General features: G+C 40.8%; 2 protein-coding genes across 2 annotated transcripts; both read right to left on the bottom strand.

Annotated features, from left to right (window-relative positions):
• Positions 1-663: 663 nt before the first annotated feature.
• LOC116629068 (olfactory receptor 1G1-like) lies at positions 664-1,577 on the bottom strand (the record flags this gene model as incomplete). Its single annotated transcript, XM_032399347.1, is given in 2 exon segments — positions 664-950; positions 953-1,577. Coding segments are annotated over 2 exon segments (912 nt in total), but the record flags the coding sequence as incomplete, so codon positions are not given.
• An 11,717-nt stretch (positions 1,578-13,294) lies between these two features.
• Positions 13,295-14,224, bottom strand: LOC116629067 (olfactory receptor 1A1). Its single transcript, XM_032399346.1, has one exon. It carries the CDS (start codon positions 14,222-14,224, stop codon positions 13,295-13,297), a length of 930 nt encoding a protein of 309 aa, XP_032255237.1.
• Between the last annotated feature and the right edge of the window lie 7,261 nt (positions 14,225-21,485).

The following is a 21,485-nucleotide window of genomic DNA, read 5'->3' as shown; positions in this document are numbered from 1 at the left end:
GGCAGGGGGAGTGGGAGAAGCAGGCTTCCCACCGAGCAGGGAGCCCAATGCGGGGCTTGATCCCAGGACTCTGGGATCATGACCTGAGCAAAAGCAGACGCTTAACCACTGAGCCACCTAGGCGCCCCTGGACCACATCTTCTTTTTTTTTTTTTTTTTTTTTAAGATTTTATTTATTTATTTGACAGAGAGAGACACAGTGAGAGAGAGGGAACACAAGCAGGGGGGAGTGGGAGAGGGAGAAGCAGGCTTCCCGCTGAGCAGGGAGCTCGATGCAGGGCTCGATCCCAGGACCCTAGGATTATGACCTGAGCTGAAGGCAGACACTTAACGACTGAGCCACCCTGGCACCCCTGGACCACATATTCTTTATCTTCTTTATCCATTCATCTGTTGAACGGCATCTTGGCTCTTTCCACAGTTTGGCTATTGCGGACATTGCTGCTATGAACCCTGGGGTGCATATGGCCCTTCTTTTCACTACATCTGTGTCTTTGGGGTAAATACCCAGGAGTGCAATTGCTCGGTCATAGGATAGCTCTATTTTTAATTTTTTGAGGCACCTCCACACTGTTTTCCAAAGTGGCTGTGCTAACTTGCATTCCCACCAACAGAGGGTTCCCCTTTCTCCACAACCTCTCCAACATTTGTTGTTTTCTTAACCCAAATTAGCTTTCTTAAGGAAGACTCGATGTCTCTGTTCCTCAAACTATAGATAAAAGGATTCAGCACTGGGGTTACCACTGTGTACATCACTGATGCAACTGTGCCCTTCTGTGCTGAGCGGGTTGAGGGAAGACTGAAATAAACACAAAAGGAAGTCCCAAAGAATAGAGAAACTACAGAGAGATGAGAGCTGCAGGTGGAAAAGGCTTCCTGCTTCCCCTGAGTTGAGGGGATCTTCAGGATTGTCAAGAAAATATGTGTGTAAGAGATAATCAGGCAAAGCACACAATCGGGCCTGCAAGACCCTCGATGGTGAAAATCACCAGCTCATTAATGAAGGGATCTGTGCAGGACAGACTCAGAAGGGGGTTGATGTCGCAGAAGTGTGGGATCTTGTGGTCTGCACAGAAGGACAGGCTGTTCATCAAGAGTGTGTGTAGGAGAGAGTGGAGGGCATTCACGATCCAGGATGCAGAAACTAGAAGGACACAGAGCCCAGGGCTCATGACCATGATGTGATGGAGTGGGTGGCATATGTCCACATAGCGGTCGTAGGCCATGACGGCCAAGAGGAATGCCTCCAGCATCACAAACAGCATGAAAAAATACAGTTGTGATAGACATCCTGCATATGAGATGACCTGATTCTGGATCCATATGTTTGTCAGCATCTTGGGGACTGTGGTGGACACGAAGCAGGCATCAGCAAGAGAGAGGTTGGCCAGGCAGAAGTACATGGGCGTGTGGAGGTGAGCATCAGCAATGATAGCCAGAATGATGAGGAGGTTGCCTGCCACTGTGACCAGGTACATGGACAGAAACAGCCCAAAGAGGACTTCCTGCTGCTTTGGCTGCTCAGAAAGCCCCAGGAGGTAAAATTCTGAGACACTGGTCAGGTTTTCCCACCTCATTTTTCTGTAAGCAGAAAGTTGGGTTAACTGAATGAAATTGGTAAGCCCTGGTTTGTGAACTCCGAAAATAATGCAGTAGTCCAATGTTAATCTTCTAATGTGAGATGGAATCATATGAAATATCCAATATTTAACTGCTTAGGACCTACAAAAATGGCAGTTTCATATAGTTCAATTGAATATTTGCAAATGCCTGTGCTTTCTGCCATGGGAAACCATAGATTTGTTTGCAATGGGAGAGAGGTTTCTTTTAAAAAAATTATTATATAAACATTAATCCAATACATGTACTTTAAGGCCAGGTTGGAGTTGTTTGTTTGCATAACTCTTGTGGTACTCATGTGGACATTGTGACATTAATCCATCCAAAGATTTCACAGGTCAAATAAATCCTTAGCATATTTTCCCAATATTTTGAAAAGCATGGCTATTGGAAAAAAGGTTTTGGGCTTGGTGAAAAGCATATCTAATGCTGAAATCATTATCACCACTATCTATACAGCTGGACCCAGGTGAGAAACCTGGGTGCCATTATAGACCCATTTTTCTTCCTCCTCATCTGTATCTAAATACTACCAAATCCTGGTGATTTTACTTTCTCAATATACTGAAAATTTACCCATTTCTTTTTATTTATCTACTGTCCTTGGTCCCAGCTGCCACTACCTTCATTCAGGACACTCATTTATCACTTAGATTTGGGCAGTCATTCTTCTTGCCTATAGGCATACCCACTTGCCATCTGGTCTCCTTACCACAGAGAGAATGGGCTTTCTACAAATCATATCTGATTTTGTCACTCCACCTGAAAGATCCTTTGGAGTTTCTCATTACTCTCAGGATAAACTCTACACTTCTTCATATGGCCTGAAGACCCTTGATCATACTGGCATTTATTATAGATATCTCCATTGACTCATGAACTTCCTTCTCCATTCTACACCCTATGTACAATTATACTTTCAATTATTTAGAAGATCTAGATAATTTTTCACCTTTGGGCTTTTGCCCATCTTATTTTCTTGTGCTAGAATAGTCTTCCTTCATGTCTCAGCTTAGATGTAATTTCTTCAAGGAAGTCTTCCCTGACTTATCATCTTTGTAATAAACTCAGGCTCACACCCCTTCTGGTGCTGCATGTCCCCCATCACAATATGTGTCACTCCGGATTGTGACCACCTATTTACTTGTCTGCATCCCCCATTCTACTGTATCTTTGAAAGTAGCCTAAGAAAATGTCTATCTTGTTCATCTGTGAAATCTAGCATTAGCTCTGAGCCTGATACAACATAGGTGCTCAGTAAGTATCTGTCATGTTAATCATAAACCTCAAAGAATAGAAAAAATTGAAAGGGAGATTGGATAGAAGTAATATCAGACAGAGGGAACATCCTGAACCTTTTGATTAGTAGTTACACATAGCTTTGAGTTCATAATGTCCTGGTCATAGGAATTTGTAAAAAAAAAAAAAAATTATGATTACAGAGACATAAAGATGTCAAACAAGACAAATGCACTAGGTAAAATTCTGGGAATGGAACACTGTTTCATCTGAGGAATTAACACACAAAATCAGTTTTCTGCCTTGCTCCTTTTCCCCTCCAAACTTAAGCATGTCCTATGAATTTGTCAGCCCCAGCTGTACCCACTGGAATTACGGTTCACCAAACAATAGTGGTATCTTATTCTCTCCCTGACCATAGATATTTCTCACCAAACTATCTTTCTCTTGTATGTAGATACTGCAGGGCGTGTTGCACACTGCTTCCCCTCCTCATTAAAAAATGCATCAAAGGAAAAAATAGAAAGCCCAGGAACAGCACAGTAAACATAAGATTTTACTCTGCTAAAGATGGTAGTACCAACTGGTAGGAAAGGAAAGGGAGATTGAACAGATGGTACTGGGACAAGCTGGTTTACTCTATGGGGAAAGTGAATTTAGATTCACACCTCACAGTGTTTACTGAATAAATTTCAGGTGGTTAAAGTATTATATATAGATACAACTATAAAGCAACCAGAAGAAAATACAGCATAATAGTTATTTGATCTTGGGATAAGGATGGCCTAAGTAAAAAACAATGGAAGCATTGAAAAGAAAAGGAAAAGAAAATTTGTTTAATCAGATTAAATTTAAAAATTATCTTTTTAAAGAAAAAGACCACACACAAAGTGATAAGACAAGCAAAAAATTGGGGAGCTGTTTTCAACATATATTATAGAAAGAATTAATATTTTTAAAAGAGTAATCAGTAATTTTAATAAATTGGTAAAAGACAAACCCCCATAGAAAAATGAATAAATAACTACTAACTCTTAAGTTACATCCAGCAAGGGCAGAACCTGGATCTAGCCTCAGTGTTTAATTCTAAGACCTGTCCCTTCCACCCCACTCATGGTCTCCTTAAGTCACCACAATTTGTCTGCTAGTAGGTGATATCTGCAAGGTCATCTGCTGTGTGCCATTGGCTGAAATGTGATCATGATAGGTGGTGTTTCCCCCACTCTCTCCCAGGAGTCCCCACACTACTCAGGGCCTATGTTTACTAGATTCTGTAGTCTCCACACCCTTAGAGAGAGCTCTCCGTGTAGTGGGGGAGTAGTGGGACTCATTGCATATTTGTACACAGCTGCATTGATTGACTCTCCCTATGTCCCTTCTAACCACAGTTACTTCTGTGGTTCCTTGGCCTCCATAGCTGTTGCTTTTTCCACTGCTTGGAGCTGACCCTCACCTCTCCCTCAATCGGGACAGAGGTGGCTTATTGGCTTAAGGCAGATCAAAAGGGTCTCAGAATCTCCACTCTTGTCAGTCTTGTCTCTTGACTGTTTCTGGCTCAGCACACAGAAACCCTAACTCCCCCACTAGCTTTCCTTTTAGTTCTCTAAGTCACAGACCAGAGACCATGCTTTGTCCTTTCTTTCCATGTTTGCTCCCAACTTTGAGGCCATCTCTTGCTGTAAAAGTACCCAGTATTTCATCCAAACATAAAACTCATTCAGAGCATTGTCTTTTCTTTTCACAGTGGGCATTTCCCCAGGCTTGCTATAAAATAGAACTCCTGAGACTCAAAATGAATTTGTCCTCATATTTTATATGGCTGTGTGCTTTTTTAACATATAAATTTTCTGTGGTTGATTGATTATAATTTTTGGTGAACTTAACTTGGAAGCCTTCTGAACTCAGGGTCACATTTGAAAACAGAAATGAAATTTAGAGAAATGCTTTCCCCACAGGTGAGGAAAAGAACATCCATGGAGGAAAAAAGTAAAAGTTATAAGGTTAGAAACAGGGAATAAGGTGGCAGTTGAGGACTGAATGATCAGGAACATTTCCAACTCCTATTCCCACATTGGTCCTAAATATAACAATTTAATCCCACCACCCAAAATAATATATATTTTGTTGGCTAGTATGTTTTTTAGAAATCTCTGGAAGAATAAACAAGAAACCAATAATCTAATAATCTAACAAGTAATCACTTGTTAGGTATAAGAATTGGGTGGATAAGACACAGGAGAGGGAGAGAGATTTTCATACATATATTTTACCTCATTTTGCAGTTTGAACCATGTGAATGTACTACTTACTGAAAAACAAATTAATTGAGGAAACCATTCTCCAAAATCAAACCATGGGCTCATAAAATGTATAAAGTGAAAGACAATGCAGTATAATGTAGCCTCTCTTTGCTGGAGGTTCTGTAAATAGCAGATAAACTTCTTTGGATGGAGCCATATCCTTTTAATGCCTTAATGTGGTATGTGGGCATGATTGTGTATGGTCATGTATTTGTACATGTGTGTGGGTGTGTGAGTGCATTTGTGTATCCTTCCAAGGCTAGGGATTGAGTGAAAGGGATCATCATGGAATTATTTGGAGAGAAGTCCCTGCTGATTCCTGTGCTCTGTTCTCCTAAAAGCACAATGACTCTCACTCCCTGTAAGAGTTTAAGGACCTGGGTCTCTGCCTCTAAAGTAGTGCAGTATCATCATTGTTGTCACAGGGCTCTTTGTGAGAGATGGGCAACCAGATGACTACAGTGTGGGGATGGACACAGGAGAAAAGGGGAGAAAAGAAGCAGAATGGAGTCCTGTATCTTCCTCTCTAGCTCTTACCTGGTTGTTCTTGCCAATCACTAAGGGTGTTACTGACAGGCTTTCATCTGCTTCACATATATCTCTCCCATTGTGGATGATCAGAGGAAGGGGACAGGAGCATTTTTGAGGCACCAAAAGGAAATTTGCCTCATGCTGTGGATGTGTTGAATGATTCTTGCCATCACTGCATCTGCTCAAATTTCTCCTTTTTGTCTCACAATGTTAGAGAACTTTTAATTTTTGTCCATTCTGAGAAATAGGGACAAGATTTCAAGGTTGATTATGACCATGCCAACATATGTCATCCTGGGATGCAGCATTCAAAGAACACCACATGGAGCCTAATAACCACCACATAACATCCCTTTTCTATTTGTTTCAGAACTTGCTACTAATGTCTGCCCCTTTTACTTATTCATAGGACCCGTGAGAAATGTGTTCTAGTAATTTCATCAGCATCCTTGGAAATAAGGTTCTGCTATTCTTAACTGTAAGCTGGACCAATCTCAAGATCCATTAAATTAAAGATAATTAATTCTGTGAAGTACCCAAAACCCAAAAGGATTGAGAATCCAGTGTTGTGTCCCTGTTGTAAGCTGGCCTGGGAGACACTAAGGCGTTAAGGAACTGTCATGACACACTGTGGTCTGAGTAGGATCCTAGCATTTTATTCATCAGCAACACATGGAGATCTTTCAAGGCTTGTGGCAACCATCAGAGATTACAACCCCAGTGCTTCTCATTAACTCTAGACAGTGAGCAATTGTCCTCAGAGGACACATGGTTCTCATATTATCCCTTTCTTCAGAAATAGAGAAGGTGTAATTTTAGAGAAGGAGTACTTTTTCTGCTTTGATTTTTGCCTAAACCCATGGCCCAATGCCACATATTTTAAATTTTCCCATGACTTCCTGGAAAACCAGAGGAGGAATGGAATATGACAGCTGTGATTTATGTTACAAGTGTTAAATAGCAAAATTCAACCAAGTAAATTTGAAGATATAATTGCCTTTATTAAACGATTCATGAATCAGGCAGCTCCCCATCTAGCAAGTAGAGAGGCACTCCAAGGAGCTGTACAAAATGGAAGGTTTTCATAGAAGGAGGGGCAAGAAAGTTATTAACAAAAAAAAAAAAAAAAGGATTGCTCTAGGAGGGGTTGTTTGCTAGGGGGAAAAGCAAGTGGTCTTATCATGCAGATGACCTCATATTTCTTTGGGAGATGGTGAGGGCCCATGTGGCAGTCTCATTGGGGCAGATTGAAAAATTTATGACTGACCAATTAAGACTACATTTCTGGGGGAAGTGGAAACTGCAATTAGATTATACATTAAGCATCAGTTTGGGATCTCTAAGTGACACTATTTTGGACTTTTTTTTTTTTTTTTTTGAACTCTATCATGCTACTTGTGTAATTCTTCAGCATCTCCTTCAGTCTGCACTGGATAAGTTTGGATTGACGGATTGAAGGTGGTGAGGATAGAAACAGAGGAGGATCATTTCTCTTGTTTGCTTCAAAATTTGCTAACTTCTATGAGCTCATGTTTCTTTCTTTCTTTTTTTTTTTTTTAAAGATTTTATTTATTTATTTGACAGAGAGAGACACAGCGAGAGAGGGAACACAAGCAGGGGGAGTGGAGAGGGAGAAGCAGGCTTCCTGCTGAGCAGGGAGCCCAATGCGGGGCTCGATCCCAGGACCCTGGGATCATGACCCGAGCCGAAGGCAGACGCCTAACGACTGAGCCACCCAGGCGCCCTGAGCTCATGTTTCTATCTCTGAACTATAGCTCATGCTCTACCAAGGGTGTAGAGTCCTCTCTGCTTGTCAAAGTTCTAGCCATGGCACCTGCTAATGCACACAGCCTGACATATTTAGATATCCCTCAGAATTTTATATCTCCTCAGTGAGTCAGCTGTGGAGTTGAGGGAAGAGCATTCCTCATGAGGAAACTGGGCTCAAATCCCATCTTACTAGACCTGCATCTTACTAATTAAAAGATACTCAATAAGTCACTTCACCTTTTGGAGATATGACTTTCTTATCTGTAAAGGAGGGCTATTTTCTTCTATGCCATAGGGCTACTTTGAAAATTAAAAGACACAGGGATGCCTGGGGGTCTGAGTAGATTAAGCATCTGCCTTTGGCTCAGGTCATGATCCTGGGGTCCTGGGATCAAGCCCCACATCAGGCTCCCTGCTCAGCAGAGAGTCCACTTCTCCCTCTCTTTCTGCCCCTCCCCCCACCTGGCTCATGCTTACACACACTCTCTCTTTCCCTCAAATAAATAAATAAAATCTTAAAAAAAGAAAATTAATACACAGTAGTATGTGTATTACCATAAATACATACAACTGCATACATATGTATATTTGATATTTAATGAAGTTATTTACTTTTTCTAAACCTGCATTGCATGTTTTGAATTTCTTGTGTAGCACTTATAATTTTTTTCTTCTGTTGGCTATTGTTTCATTTTTTTCAGTTGAGTGCCTACTCAAAATTACTGTGACAATACACTGCTATGTGCTTTAGCTGTTACATAAAGGAGACAGATATGTAGCTTGACATCAATTCTAGATTGTACAAGTGTCTTACTTCCCCCACTAGAATCCTCATTCTGCATCATGGTTCCCTTTCTTGAAATTTAGTTGCTCTACAAGACTCTCAGGCTTGAATCTTACACTCTTAGATGATTTCATCTATTTCCATAACTTTACTTATCACTCCACTATGGTCCATGTGCTGTTAATTTTACTCCAAAATTTCATATCTTTCATTCTACTATTTAATTGAATACTTCCATGAAAATATCCCATAAGAACTCTTGAAAACATGAAATTAGTTTTTCTTAAATGACTTTCTTGTTCACAATTTTCATTAAATGCATCATTGACTTTTTAGTGAAACCTTAAACCCTTGAAGATATCTCCTTACTACTTTCATAATAATTACTGTATTCTATTGTTTCTATTTCCATTACCTTTGTGTTTACAGTTGACCCTCTAACAGCTGGGGGTTAGGGACACCAACCCCCTACACAGTAAAAAATCTGCAAGTAGCTTTTTATTCCCCCAAAGCTTAGCTACTAATAGCCTACTGTCGATTGGAAGCCTTACCAATAACATAAGTAGTCTATTAACACATATTTTGTATGTTGTATTATATACTGTATTCTTACAATAAACTAAGCTAGAGAAAATAAAATGTTTATTAAGGGAATCATAAGGAAGAGAAAATACATTTATAGTACTGTTCTGTAAAAATTTTGTGTGTAAGTGGACCCGTGCAGTTCAAACGCATGTTTTTTCAAGGGTCAACTGTAGATCCTCTTTCTATATCTTCACTATTTCTTTAGATTGCTCTGAGCTGTATAATTAAACTGCTGGTCTCATGAGAGACTATGGACTCTGAAAAACAAACTGAGGGTTCTAGAGGGGAGGGGTGTCGGAGGATGGGTTAGCCTGGTGATGGGTATTAAAGAGGGCACGTTCTGCATGGAGCACTGGGTGTTATACCCAAACAATGAATCATGGAACACTACATCAAAACTAATGATGTAATGTATGGTGATTAACATAACATAAAAAAAAAAACAACTCCTGGTCTCACTAATCCTCTGCTCCCATACTGCTCTCTGTCTACCCAATCTTAGTTCAACACAAACTCTCATTATTGCTTCATGCAGAGCTTTTATTATCTATAAATCAATCAATCAATCAATCAATCTACATAATACCATAAATACCCCTAGACCCACCATGCAACCTGAAAGTTAGGTCTTTAGTAATAATTCATATCTAACTACATGGTATCCCCAGTTGCATTCTCCTGACTCTCCCCTCTTGAATTTCCTCTCATACTGAATCCTATGCTCATCTTCACCTTGCTTTTGTTTATAATACATTGTTATTGCATATATATCTATTCCCAGAAAGTTTATTTTCTTGTTGGTTTAGCTATTTATAGCCTTATAAAAGGGTATCAATAACAATCTTTGGGGATTTACATTTTTAAATATTACTATTATGTTGCTCAGATTCAGTAAAATTGTAGCATGTATCACCAGGACAGAAAAAGGAATTTCTCTACTGGCTGGAGAGATAACCCAATTACCAAGGACATTTTGTTGCCTTCACACATGAGGGGAAAGAAGGACCATGTCTAGAACTATGTCTGGGGTGAATTTTGTGTTTCTATGCCCAATAATAGAGATGAACAGAAATTACAGCAAAATAATAATAATAATAATGATAATAATAATGATAATAATAAAGGCAGTACTATTGTGGACTGAGACCCCTCAGGAATGAAAGTTTGGGTCATCTCAGCAGGTGAAGCCCCAGTAGCAGCTGTTTGACAACTCCCCTCAGAGATGTGAGCATCAGACATGTGGTCATCCCTCTTCTGAGCTCCCAGATTCTGGTGACACAACCTTTCCCTTTTGTACCTAGGGGAAGTAAGTGTCTTCTTCCTGCAGTTAATAATCTCTGGACCTTCACATCCATCTCTTTCTCCTATAGTCTTTTTCAGGACAAACGTATGTATGTACTTCCTCTATTTAAAAAAGTATTTCTTTTTCTTCCATGTTTTTATCTAAGATTTTTTTTCTTCCAAGTTTTTATCTAAGATCAACTTAGTTAACATATAGTGTAGTATTGGTTTCAGGAGTAGAATTTAGTGATTTATCACTTACATAGAACATCACAACAAGTGCCCTCCTTAATGCCCATCACCCAGTTAGCCTATCCTCCCACACACCTCCCCTGCAGCAGCCCCTGATTTGTTCTCTATAGTTAAGAGTCTCTTATGGTTTGCCTCACCCTCTTTATTAAATCTTATTTTTTCCTTCCCTTCTCCATGTTCATCTGTTTTGTTTCTTGAATTCCACATATGAGTGAAATCATATGATATTTGCCTTTCTTTTACTGACTTATTTCACTTAACATAATACCCTCTATTACTTCCATCCATGTCGTGGTAAATGGCAAGATTCCATTCTTTTTGATGGCTGAGTAATATTCCATTGCATGTATATACCACATCTTCTTTATCCATTCGTCAGTTAATGGACACTTGCACTCTTTCCATAGTTTGGCTATTGGTGATAGTGCTGCTGTAAACATTGGGGTGCATGTACCCCTTCAAATCTGTACTTTTGTATCCTTTGGATAAATACCTAGTAGTGCAATTGCTGGATAGTAGGGTAGTTCTATTTTTAACTTTTTGAGGAACCTCCATACTGTTTTCCAGAGTGCACCAGTTTGCATTCCCACCAAAAGTGCAAGAGCGTTCCCTTTTCTCTGCATCCTCTCCAGCATCTGTTGTTTCCTGTGTTTCTACTTCCCTGTATTAAATCTTCTTGGTATAAAAATACCAGATGTGATTTGTGTTTCCTTAATGGGCCTGAACTGACCCAAACTGACATACCAGCTATATACTACAGTCTTTCCCAGACTTAGTCAATCCCTGGATATTGGTATGTGGAGTAATTTAAATTATAGTGTTTAAATTATTGCAGGACAGAGTCAAAGGAAATGGGTGAGACAATGACTTAACATACAGATGCAGTGATTTTTATTTGCATTATAAACATACACGTAGATTCTTATGATTACTGCAGGATACAGTAGAGGACCTTAACTTCCCTTGTCCAAATTAAACAGAGGAATAATGTGAGACTGATATAGAGTAGCTATGTGGTATGGAGTTCTCCTAAGAACCTACATTTTCTTCCTTTATACACTCCTTTTTGGCACTTAATATTTCACTATGGGAAATATTTGAAACATCTCATACCATTTGGCCTTCTTGAGCTTACCCATAACAACAAAATTAACATTGTTGCATTTGTTATTTAAACATACTATTTTTTTAAAGATTTTATTTATTTATTTGACAGAGAGGGACACAGCAAGAGAGGGAACACAAGCAGGGGGAGTGGGAGAGGGAGAAGCAGGCTTCCCATGGAACAGGGAGCCTGATGTGGGGCTTGATCCCAGGACCCTGGGATCATGACCTGAGCCGAAGGCAGACGCTTACTATTGTAGGATTCATATATTCATTTCATACAAATTTATTAAGTAATTACTATATGTCAGCACTGTCTAAGTACTGAGTATACAACAGTGAACAAAACAGATCCCAAATCTTCATACTCTCCTGGGGGAGAGACAGGCAATACATTTATAGAACATTTTAATTGGCCAACCTTGAAAATTCCCTACATGAAATACCTCCATTTCCTCCATTTTGGTCATTCACACAGATTCATATGCATCTGTAATCAAATCCTTTTCAGTTGAAAAGAAGATAATTGGGATAGTTCTCACCCTTGGTGTTTTAGAGACCCAGAAAGCATTAAATGGTGAATAACGTCATCTTCCAACATCCAAATTCTTCCAACGTGGACAACTAGCTGACAATGTGAATTATCTACAGAAAATAATCATTTTATATTTTTACTGGCAGTTAAAAATAGTAGATAATAAAAGAGCTTGCACACTGTTCTAAGATACACTCAATTCACTTCTTGCTAATGTTACCCTGTTTGGAAATCTGGTATTTAGTTACAATCACTTATATATTTTTAATATTTTGAGAAAGTTTTATAATTTCCTCATGACTGAATCAAATCATAGGTTGTGGGGTTCCTTGGTGGGTATTTAGTGACCTGCTGGATTAATATCTCTGTTTAGGAAATATCACCTACATGTCAGGGTTGATCATCCAGAATCCAAGTCTCATCTTCCCTGGGCCGTACTGGAGAAACAAGGTCACATCATTTTCAACACTGCTCTTTTTTTCTGCATTTATTTGGCACCCCAATTTTTGTCACTGTAATTTTATTTCATGATGTTATTAATTAAGTCAGAATATTTTTTACTTTAAAATGCAATAACTCAATTAATGAGTATCATTTTGTTAAGGTTATAGGCAAAATCTTATACTCTTTAGAAACAGTCTAAGCAATGATACAGTGAGAACAAAAATCTCTGCCCAGGTCATTTCCTTTAAAGATTTTATTGGATGGGTATATAAAGTCTAGTCTGATTATGTCTATCATTATGAAATTACAGTTCAGAGAGTGATATTTTCATTTGTTCATGCCATTTTCCACCATGAATCATTGGGAATACTTTATATCACCAAGACTGTGAGAGGTACAGTGATGTTTTAAGACAGTTCTTGCCCTCAGAGGCTTGTAAGCATAGTAGGGGTAATTAGCATAATAGTAAAAAATCAGACATTTGAATAGTGATTTATAGCCTTTAAATCATGGACTATTGTGGTCCTCACAACTTGTGACAATAGTGGGGCAGATATTCTTATTCCTAATATGTTGATGTAGAAGCAGAACTTTGGACTGTCTCAATTTTATTCTGATTATCAGTAGCTTATCTAGGATATGAATCCAATATTCCTGTGCTGCCAAAAGGACAATAATCTGTACAAAGTGATAAATTAAATGAGATATATCATAAACTCTTTCTAGATTTCAGAGAAGAGGACTTTGTAGCTGAAAAGATCAAAGGCAGCTTCATGGAGGGGATGAACATTAGGGCTGGATTTCCAAGTGCATCCCAGTTGGTGACTATATTCTTCAGTATCACATTGGTTATGAGGAGATTCTCTTGCTGAACAGTATGCCCAGGCCAGCCTTCATGTCTCGGTTTCTCAGACTATAAATGAAAGGATTTAACATTGGGGTCACTGCCATGTACATCACAGTTATCACTGCATCCTTTAGGCTGTAACTAGTTAGAGGGCGGAAATACATGCCCATGACTGTCCCATAATACAGAGAAACAACTGTGAGGTGGGAACCACAGGTAGAGAAGGCCTTGAGCACATCCTTGGTGGATGGGACCCGTAATATTGTGGAAAAGACATGGACATAAGAGATGATGATGCATAGTAGTGGCATGGAGAAGACCCCAACCCCTAGGTACATCATACTCACATTAAAGTGGATGTCAGAACAGGACAGCTTAAGCAGAGGGGTAATGTCACAGTAGAAGTTGGCTACTTCCTTGTTGTCACAGAAGGACAGACTGGCTGTGAGCAGAGTGTGGGGTAGGGCATTAGCGTTTCCAACCACCCAAGACCCAACAACTAGGAGGACACAAGTCCGTGGCCTCATAATTGTTGTGTAATGAAGTGGGCGGCTGATGGCCACAGCACGATCATATGCCATCACAGCCAGCATATAGCTGTCTGTGTTACCCAAGGCAATCATGAAATACATCTGTGTTAGGCATCCTCCAAAGGAGATAACTTTGCTGTGCAAGAGATGGTTGGCCAGCATTTTAGGGATGGTTACAGAGGAGAAGAGGATGTCAACAAAGGAGAGATTGGCAAGGAAATAATACATGGGGTTTTGAAGGCGAATGTCAGAGCGAATGGCCAAGATGATGAGCAGGTTTCCAATCAATGTGATGGGGTAAATGAATAGGAAGAGGATGAAGAAGAAGTCTTCCTGGTCCTGCTGACCAGTAACTCCCAGGAGGATGAACTCCAGAGTAGAGGATTGGTTGTCTTCCCTCATGGGTCCTTTGTTAAGAAAGGGGGAGAGGAATCCAGAAATATTAGTGGAGTTACTGTAATGATCTTCCTTATCCATCAGCTTTGGTTCAAGTGACCAGCAATCTCTATGAAGCATTTACTGAATCCAGAGATAGCCAACATTTTGGGCAATTATCCTTGTTGATCAGTGGGATTAGCCCTTGACACTCATGTCTAAGAAATGAGCAATCTGTGAATCAAAGATGTCCATCCTCCTCCATCCCAGAACCATCCCTCAAACACCTAGGATTTAACCAATTAAAAAGTTCTTTTTATATTGCATGTGCTAGATACTTTGCTAGGCTTATGGAAAAAATATGTGCAAAATACAGTGTTTAATCCACTTGTTCAACATGTAAGACATAGTCTTTGCTCTCAGGGACTTCACGGTGTAATGGAAAAGCCAAAAGTCACATGCCAATTTTATTACACTTGACAAAGGAAGGGGAGCGTTTTGGAATCTTTGACAAAATAGGCCAGTGCAAAGGATGTGTTTTTACAACGACAAGCCATGAATTTGGGAATTGTTCCAATGACCAAACTAATAGTGATCCCAGAGCCCAGGAAGTAGCAGGTGTCTACACTGACACTGGATGATTGTAAGTCACCAGGATCACTGGGTTTATGTCCTAGCAAAAACAAGCCTAGTGAATTTCCTCCCCAAATATCCCCTTTTCTTTTTTCTTTCTTTCTTTCTTTTTTTTAAGATCTTATTTATTTGACACAGAGAGACATAGTGAGAGAGGGAACACAAGCAGGGGGAGTGGGAGAGGGAGAAGCAGGCTTCCCGGGGAGCAGGGAGCCTGATTGGGGGCTCGATCCCAGGACGCTGGGATCATGACCTGAGCGGAAGGCAGACGCTTAATGACTGAGCCACCCAGGCGCCCCAATATCCCCTTTTCTAAGAAGAATTTGACCACCTCCTTTGATAGGGCGTATCTCTTTGGAGAACTCTCTAATATTGATAATCACATAGCTTTTCTCTTCCCTTTCTTTCTTATTTCTTTTGTTGAGTGATCCAACTCCTTAGTCATTTCAACTAGTGCTTAGTAAACTCTCGGGTCTATATCTCTAGGCTTGACCTCTCTTTCCCATATTTCTACATGCAGCTATCTTGCCAACATGTCTGTCCAAACACTATACTCTGCACTCCAACCTAAGTAGTTTGCAAGCTTATTTGCAAAGGAAAACCATACTTTGTTTATTTTAATAACCCCAGAGAGACTGTTGTGGAAAATTGTGTGCACTCGATATCTCTTGGGTTAAATCGAGGTTTATATTTTGGGCTCCCCGCATGTGGGAGGTTCAGAAGCACACTCATCCAGTGTATCCCTCACTTCTACATCTGATCTTGTTGATTGTTCATTTAAAATAATTCTTACATAACTCAACTTTTCTCCTTATGGTTTTGGAACTCCAGCTTAGATCACATCATTTTCTGCCTGAAATATTGTAATGCTCCCATAACTGCTTGCATACAGATTCTCTCCTCTTTGATTCACTTGCTTTCTGAGGCATACTAATGATGGCAGAGACTGCTAGCTGTCATCCAAATCCCTGTTGTTCTCTTCTTCCTGGACACACAATTAAATTACATTTCTCAGGCTCCCTTGCACTGAGGTGTGTTCATGTGACTGAGTTTTGGTCGATCCATCGTAATCCAAGTGTTCCAGTTCTGGGCTTCCTCCAACTAGATGGAAATGGCCAGGAGGCTGAATGGGTTGGTGAAGTCACATGGGAGAATGAGCCTGTGTTCCTAATTCTCCATATCCAGTGGAGCCATGCATCACCAAGGATACCCACAGGGACTGTTATGTAGGAGAGAAATAGACTTTATTCTGTTTAAACCATTATATGTTTTGTGATCTATTTGTTATTGTAGTTCAGGATATCCTAAGTAATTCACTAATTTTTCTAAGGGGCACTCTACTCAAAAATTAATTCAATCTATATTTAATTCAACCACTAATTCTCAATGTCTCCTGTAGTGCCTGTGTGAATTATATGCTGGGCACAGGGATGCAGTTCTCATTATATTTTATCCAAATATCATGTACTTAAAAAAAAATCTCTATACCTAAAGGAATTTGGTTTTCTCTTTTGAAATGCCTTTCCCTATCTTCACACATAATATATAAGGGTTCAGAGGGTTCAATAAAGCTAAAAGGCTAAGAGACTATGAATAGCTCATATGGTCTGTAATGTTTCAGAGGTGGGGCTTTTGGCAACATGGAGGATTAAGCTAATGTTGACAAGTCCCCCCAATTAAAACACATAGGGATTCTAGATAACAATGAAAACTTAAAAAAAATGCATGTAGTTAAACCTAAAGGAGAGAAATGGGAATACCTGGGTATGAGAAACAAGAAGAAAACTCAGAACAAGTGTTGTCAGCCATAGTTGAGGATGATCTTGAGAACTTGGGTTCTAGAGCCAAGGTTTGAGTCCTAATGTTGCTACTACGTCTCTGTGTGACTTTAGGCAATTCAATTCACCATTTTTTGTCTGATAAAATGACAAAAATAATTCTACTTACCTTTTGGAGGTTTTGTGAGGGTCAAAGGAAGTAATGCAGGTAGTACAGTTGCTGGCTATCTATCCTTGATTTGTCACTGTGTAAAGACTCATTTCTCCAACATTCACAGCTCCTACTGAGGAGTCAGCTCAGATGCTATCAAAAAGGGTTTTGGTCCTGTGGCCTTTCCTCCTCTTCCACGAATGGGCAGTTCACAGCCAGCTGCTGTAGCACTTGTTAACATTCCTCCCGGGGGGCAGGCATGCTGCAGAAAGGGCCATGAGTAGGCCTGGAGAGCAGGTCTCTGATCCTCTGGACCTGAGGTGAAGGAGCTGGGACAGGGATGGTTTGGAAAGAAGAGCCCTGAGTTTCCTAATCATGGAGCAGAAGGGGTGACTGTTCTAGATGGGGCCTGAAGATGAGGACTCTAGCTTCCTCCTCAGGAAGCAATGTGGGCATAGAATAGAGAAAATTAGGAGTTATTTACCAGGTTATAACATCTCTGGAAACATGACTCCCTCAGGTCTTCATTCTGGCCATAGTCAGAGTAATTGTTGAGACTCATTACACACTCCTACAGCTGTGCCCTGAGGAGACAATGATTCTTTTTTTTTTTTTTTTGATAGAGCTCAGGTAACTGCATTTTATTTTATTTTTTTAAAATTTTTTATTGTTATGTTAATCCCCATACATTACATCATTAGTTTTAGATATAGTGTTCCATGATTCATTGTTTGTGCATAACACCCAGTGCTCCATGCAGAACGTGCCCTCCTCAACACCCATCACCAGGCTAACCCATCCTCCCACGCCCCTCCCTTCTAGAACCCTCAGTTTGTTGTTCAGAGTCCATCGTCTCTCATGGTTCTTCTTCCCCTCCGATTTCCCCCCCTTCATTCTTCCCCTCCTGCTACATTCTTCTTCTTCTTTTTTTCTTTCTTAACATATATTGCATTATTTGTTTCAGAGGTACAGATCTGAGATTCAACAGTCTTGCACAATTCACAGCGCTTACCAGAGCACATACCCTCCCCAGTGTCCATCACCCAGTCACCCCATCCCTCCCACCCCACCCCCCACTCCAGCAACCCTCAGTTTGTTTCCTGAGATTAAGAATTCCTCATATCAGTGAGGTCATATGATACATGTCTTTCTCTGTTTGACTTATTTCGCTCAGCATAATACCCTCCAGTTCCATCCACGTCGTTGCAAATGTTATATGCCATTTTCTTGACATTATCCACACTTTCCTTAAATTCTTTGATCATTTTTGAGATCATTGTTTTAAAGTCTTTTTCTAGGGAGGGGGGAAAGATGGCGGAGGAGTAGGGGACCCTATTTCAACTGGTCCCCGGAATTGAGCTGGATATCTACCAGACCACTCTGAGCACCCACGAAACCAGCCTGAGATGTAAGAAGATTTGGATCTCTACAAACAGAATATCGCAGGCAGTTGGTTTTGAGGTACGAAGCGGAGAGCCGTGATTCTGTGGGCAGATATTGGAGGATAAACAGAGGCGGGAGGGTGCCCTGGATGTGGGGATCCTACACCACCGGTGAGTGACAGCCTCGCTGCTGATGGGGCACAGACTCGCAGACTGGTAGCGTCGGGAAAGAACATTAGGGCAGCCCCCGGGGTGGAAAACCAGACTGGAGGGGTCGTGCGCACGTGAACCGCAGGCCCCCCGGACAGAAACCGGAGCGATGGTCGCGCGCACGCAAACTGCAGCCTCCAAGACGGAAACCTGGTGCGCCGGGGTCGCCCCGGTGAACTGCAACCCCCGGGAGTGGAAACCCCAAGCGGCGGAGTCACGTGTGGGTGAATTGGGAGCGGCTGGCGGTTTTAGAAGCACAAAGGGCAGAGACGGCCCCGACCTGGAGGCAGGACTGGGAGCGCTGCGGAGGGGCGCACAGCCCAGGACGCTGCAGTTTATAGCAGCACAGACAGAAACGGAGACAGTGTGGCCTGGAGAGCTCACTGAAGAACAGACTGAGGTCTCTCTGCTCTGAGGCAGAGGGTTGGAAACGGTCTCTTCTGCTCTGACTCATGGAAGAGATGTGGAAAGCCGCCAGGGAAAGGCACCAGAGAACAAAAGCCCCAAAGACTGATTCCCACTGAGCCCATCCCTCGCCGCAGGGGCGCAGGGCAACTCCGCCCAAACAGGGTTGCCTGAGTAACAGCGCGGCAGGCCCCTCCCGCAGAAGACAGGCTGGGAAAACAAGAGGCCAGCAACCCTAAGGTCCCAAGAAAACAGGTGCATCTTGCTTGGGTTCTGGTCAATAATTTCGACCCTATACATTCCCTCAAACACCCATCAACAGAATGACTAGGAGGAGGAGCCCCCAAAACAGAAAAGACTCAGAGATTATGACTTATGCTGCAGATTTACAAATGGATGCAGATATAACCAAGATGTCAGAGAGGGAATTCAGGCTAGCAATTGTGAAGACAATGGCTAGAATGGAGAAATCAATTAATGGCAACATAGAGTCTCTAAGGGCAGAAATAAAAGATGAATTGGCAGAACTTAAAAATGCTATCAATGAGATCCAATCCAATCTAGATAATCTAACAGCTAGGGTAACTGAGACAGAAGAGAGAATAAGCGATCTGGAAGACAGTATAATAGATAAAAAGGGAAAAGAGGAGGCCAGGGAAAAACAACTCAGAATCCATGAAAATAGAATCAGAGAAATAAGTGACACCATGAGGCGTTCCAGTGTCAGAATAATTGGAATCCCGGAGGGAGTGGAGAGAGAGAGAGGGCTAGGAGATCTATTTGAGCAAATCGTAGCTGAGAACTTCCCTAATCTGGGGAATGAAACAAACATTCGAGTCCTAGAGGCAGAGAGGACCCCTCCTAAGATCAAGGAAAACAGGCCAACACCCCGGCATGTAATAGTAAAACTTGCAAAACTTAAAACCAAGGAAACCTTCTTAAGGGCAGTTAGGGGGAAGAGATTCCTTACGTACAGAGGGAGGAACATCAGAATAACGTCAGACCTATCCACAGAGACCTGGCAAGCCAGAAAGGCCTGGCAAGACATATTCAGGGTACTAAATGAGAAGAACATGCAGCCAAGAATACTTTATCTGGCAAGGCTTTCATTTAGAATGGATGGAGAGATGCAGAGCTTCCATGACCAGCAGAAGTTGAAAGAATATGTGACCACTAAGCCGGCCCTGCAAGAAATATTAAGGGGGGTTCTATAAAAGGAGAAAGACCCCAAGAGTGATCTACAACAGAAATTTACAGGGACAATCTATAAAAACAACATCTTCACAGGCAACATGATGACAATTAATTCATATCTTTCAATAATCACTCTCAACGTGAATGGCCTAAATGCTCCCATAAAACGGCACAGGGTTGCAGATTGGATAAAAAGACAGGACCCATCCATATGCTGTCTACAAGAGACTCATTTTGAACCTAAAGATACATCCAGACTGAAAGTGAAGGGATGGAGATCTATTTTCCATGCCAGCGGACCTCAAAAGGAAGCTGGGGTAGCAATTCTTATATCAGACAAATTAGATTTTAAGCTAAAGTCAGTAATAAGAGACACAGAAGGACACTATATCATTCTTAAAGGGTCTATCCAACAGGAAGATCTAACAATTGTAAATATCTATGCCCCCAACATGGGAGCAGCCATATACATAAGCCAACTGTTAACCAAAATAAAGAGTCATATTGATAACAATACGTTGATTGTAGGAGACCTCAATACTCCACTCTCAGCAATGGACAGATCATCTAAGCAGAAAATCAACAAGGAAACAAGAGCTTTGAATGATACATTAGACCAGATGGACCTCATAGATATTTACAGAACATTCCACCCTAAAACAACAGAACACTCATTCTTCTCGAGCGCACATGGAACTTTCTCCAGAATAGACCACATACTGGGTCACAAATCAGGTCTCAACCGATACCAAAAGATTGAGATTATTCCCTGCATATTCTCAGACCACAATGCTCTAAAACTGGAACTCAATCACAAAAAAAAATTGGCAGAAATTCAAACACTTGGAAGCTAAAGACCACTCTGCTCAAGAATGTTTGGGTCAACCAGGAAATCAAAGAAGAACTTAAACAATTCATGGAAATCAATGAGAACGAAAACACATTGGTCCAAAACCTGTGGGATACTGCAAAGGCGGTCCTAAGGGGGAAATACATAGCCATTCAAGCCTCACTCAAAAAAATAGAAAAATCCCGAATTCACCAACTAACTCTACACCTTAAAGAACTAGAGAAAAAGCAACAAACGACGCCTAAGCCACACATTAGAAGAGAAATAATTAAAATTAGAGCAGAAATCAATGAATTAGAAACCAGAAACACAGTAGATCAGATCAACGAAACTAGAAGTTGGTTCTTTGAAAGAATTAATAAGATTGATAAACCACTGGCCAGACTTATCCAAAAGAAGAGAGAAAGGACCCAAATTAATGAAATTATGAATGAAAGGGGAGAGATCACGACTAACACCAAGGAAATAGAAACAATTATTAGAAATTATTATCAACAACTATATGTCAATAAACTGAGCAATCTGGATGAAATGGAGGCCTTCCTGGAAACCTATAAGCTGCCAAGACTGAAACAGGAAGAAATTGACAACCTGAATAGGCCAATAACCAGTAACGAGATTGAAGCAGTGATCAAAAACCTCCCAAAAAACAAGAGTCCAGGGCCTGATGGATTCCCTGGGGAAT

The sequence above is a fragment of the Phoca vitulina genome, unplaced genomic scaffold, assembly GCF_004348235.1.
Source record: "Phoca vitulina isolate PV1807 unplaced genomic scaffold, GSC_HSeal_1.0 scaffold250, whole genome shotgun sequence".
Taxonomy (NCBI): Eukaryota; Metazoa; Chordata; class Mammalia; order Carnivora; family Phocidae; genus Phoca; species Phoca vitulina.
This window is presented reverse-complemented; position numbering and strand designations above follow the sequence as displayed.

Coding starts and splice junctions, on each gene's coding strand:
- LOC116629067 (XM_032399346.1), bottom strand. CDS start 14,224: ATGAGGGAAGACAACCAATCCTCTACTCTGGAGTTCATCCTCCTGGGA.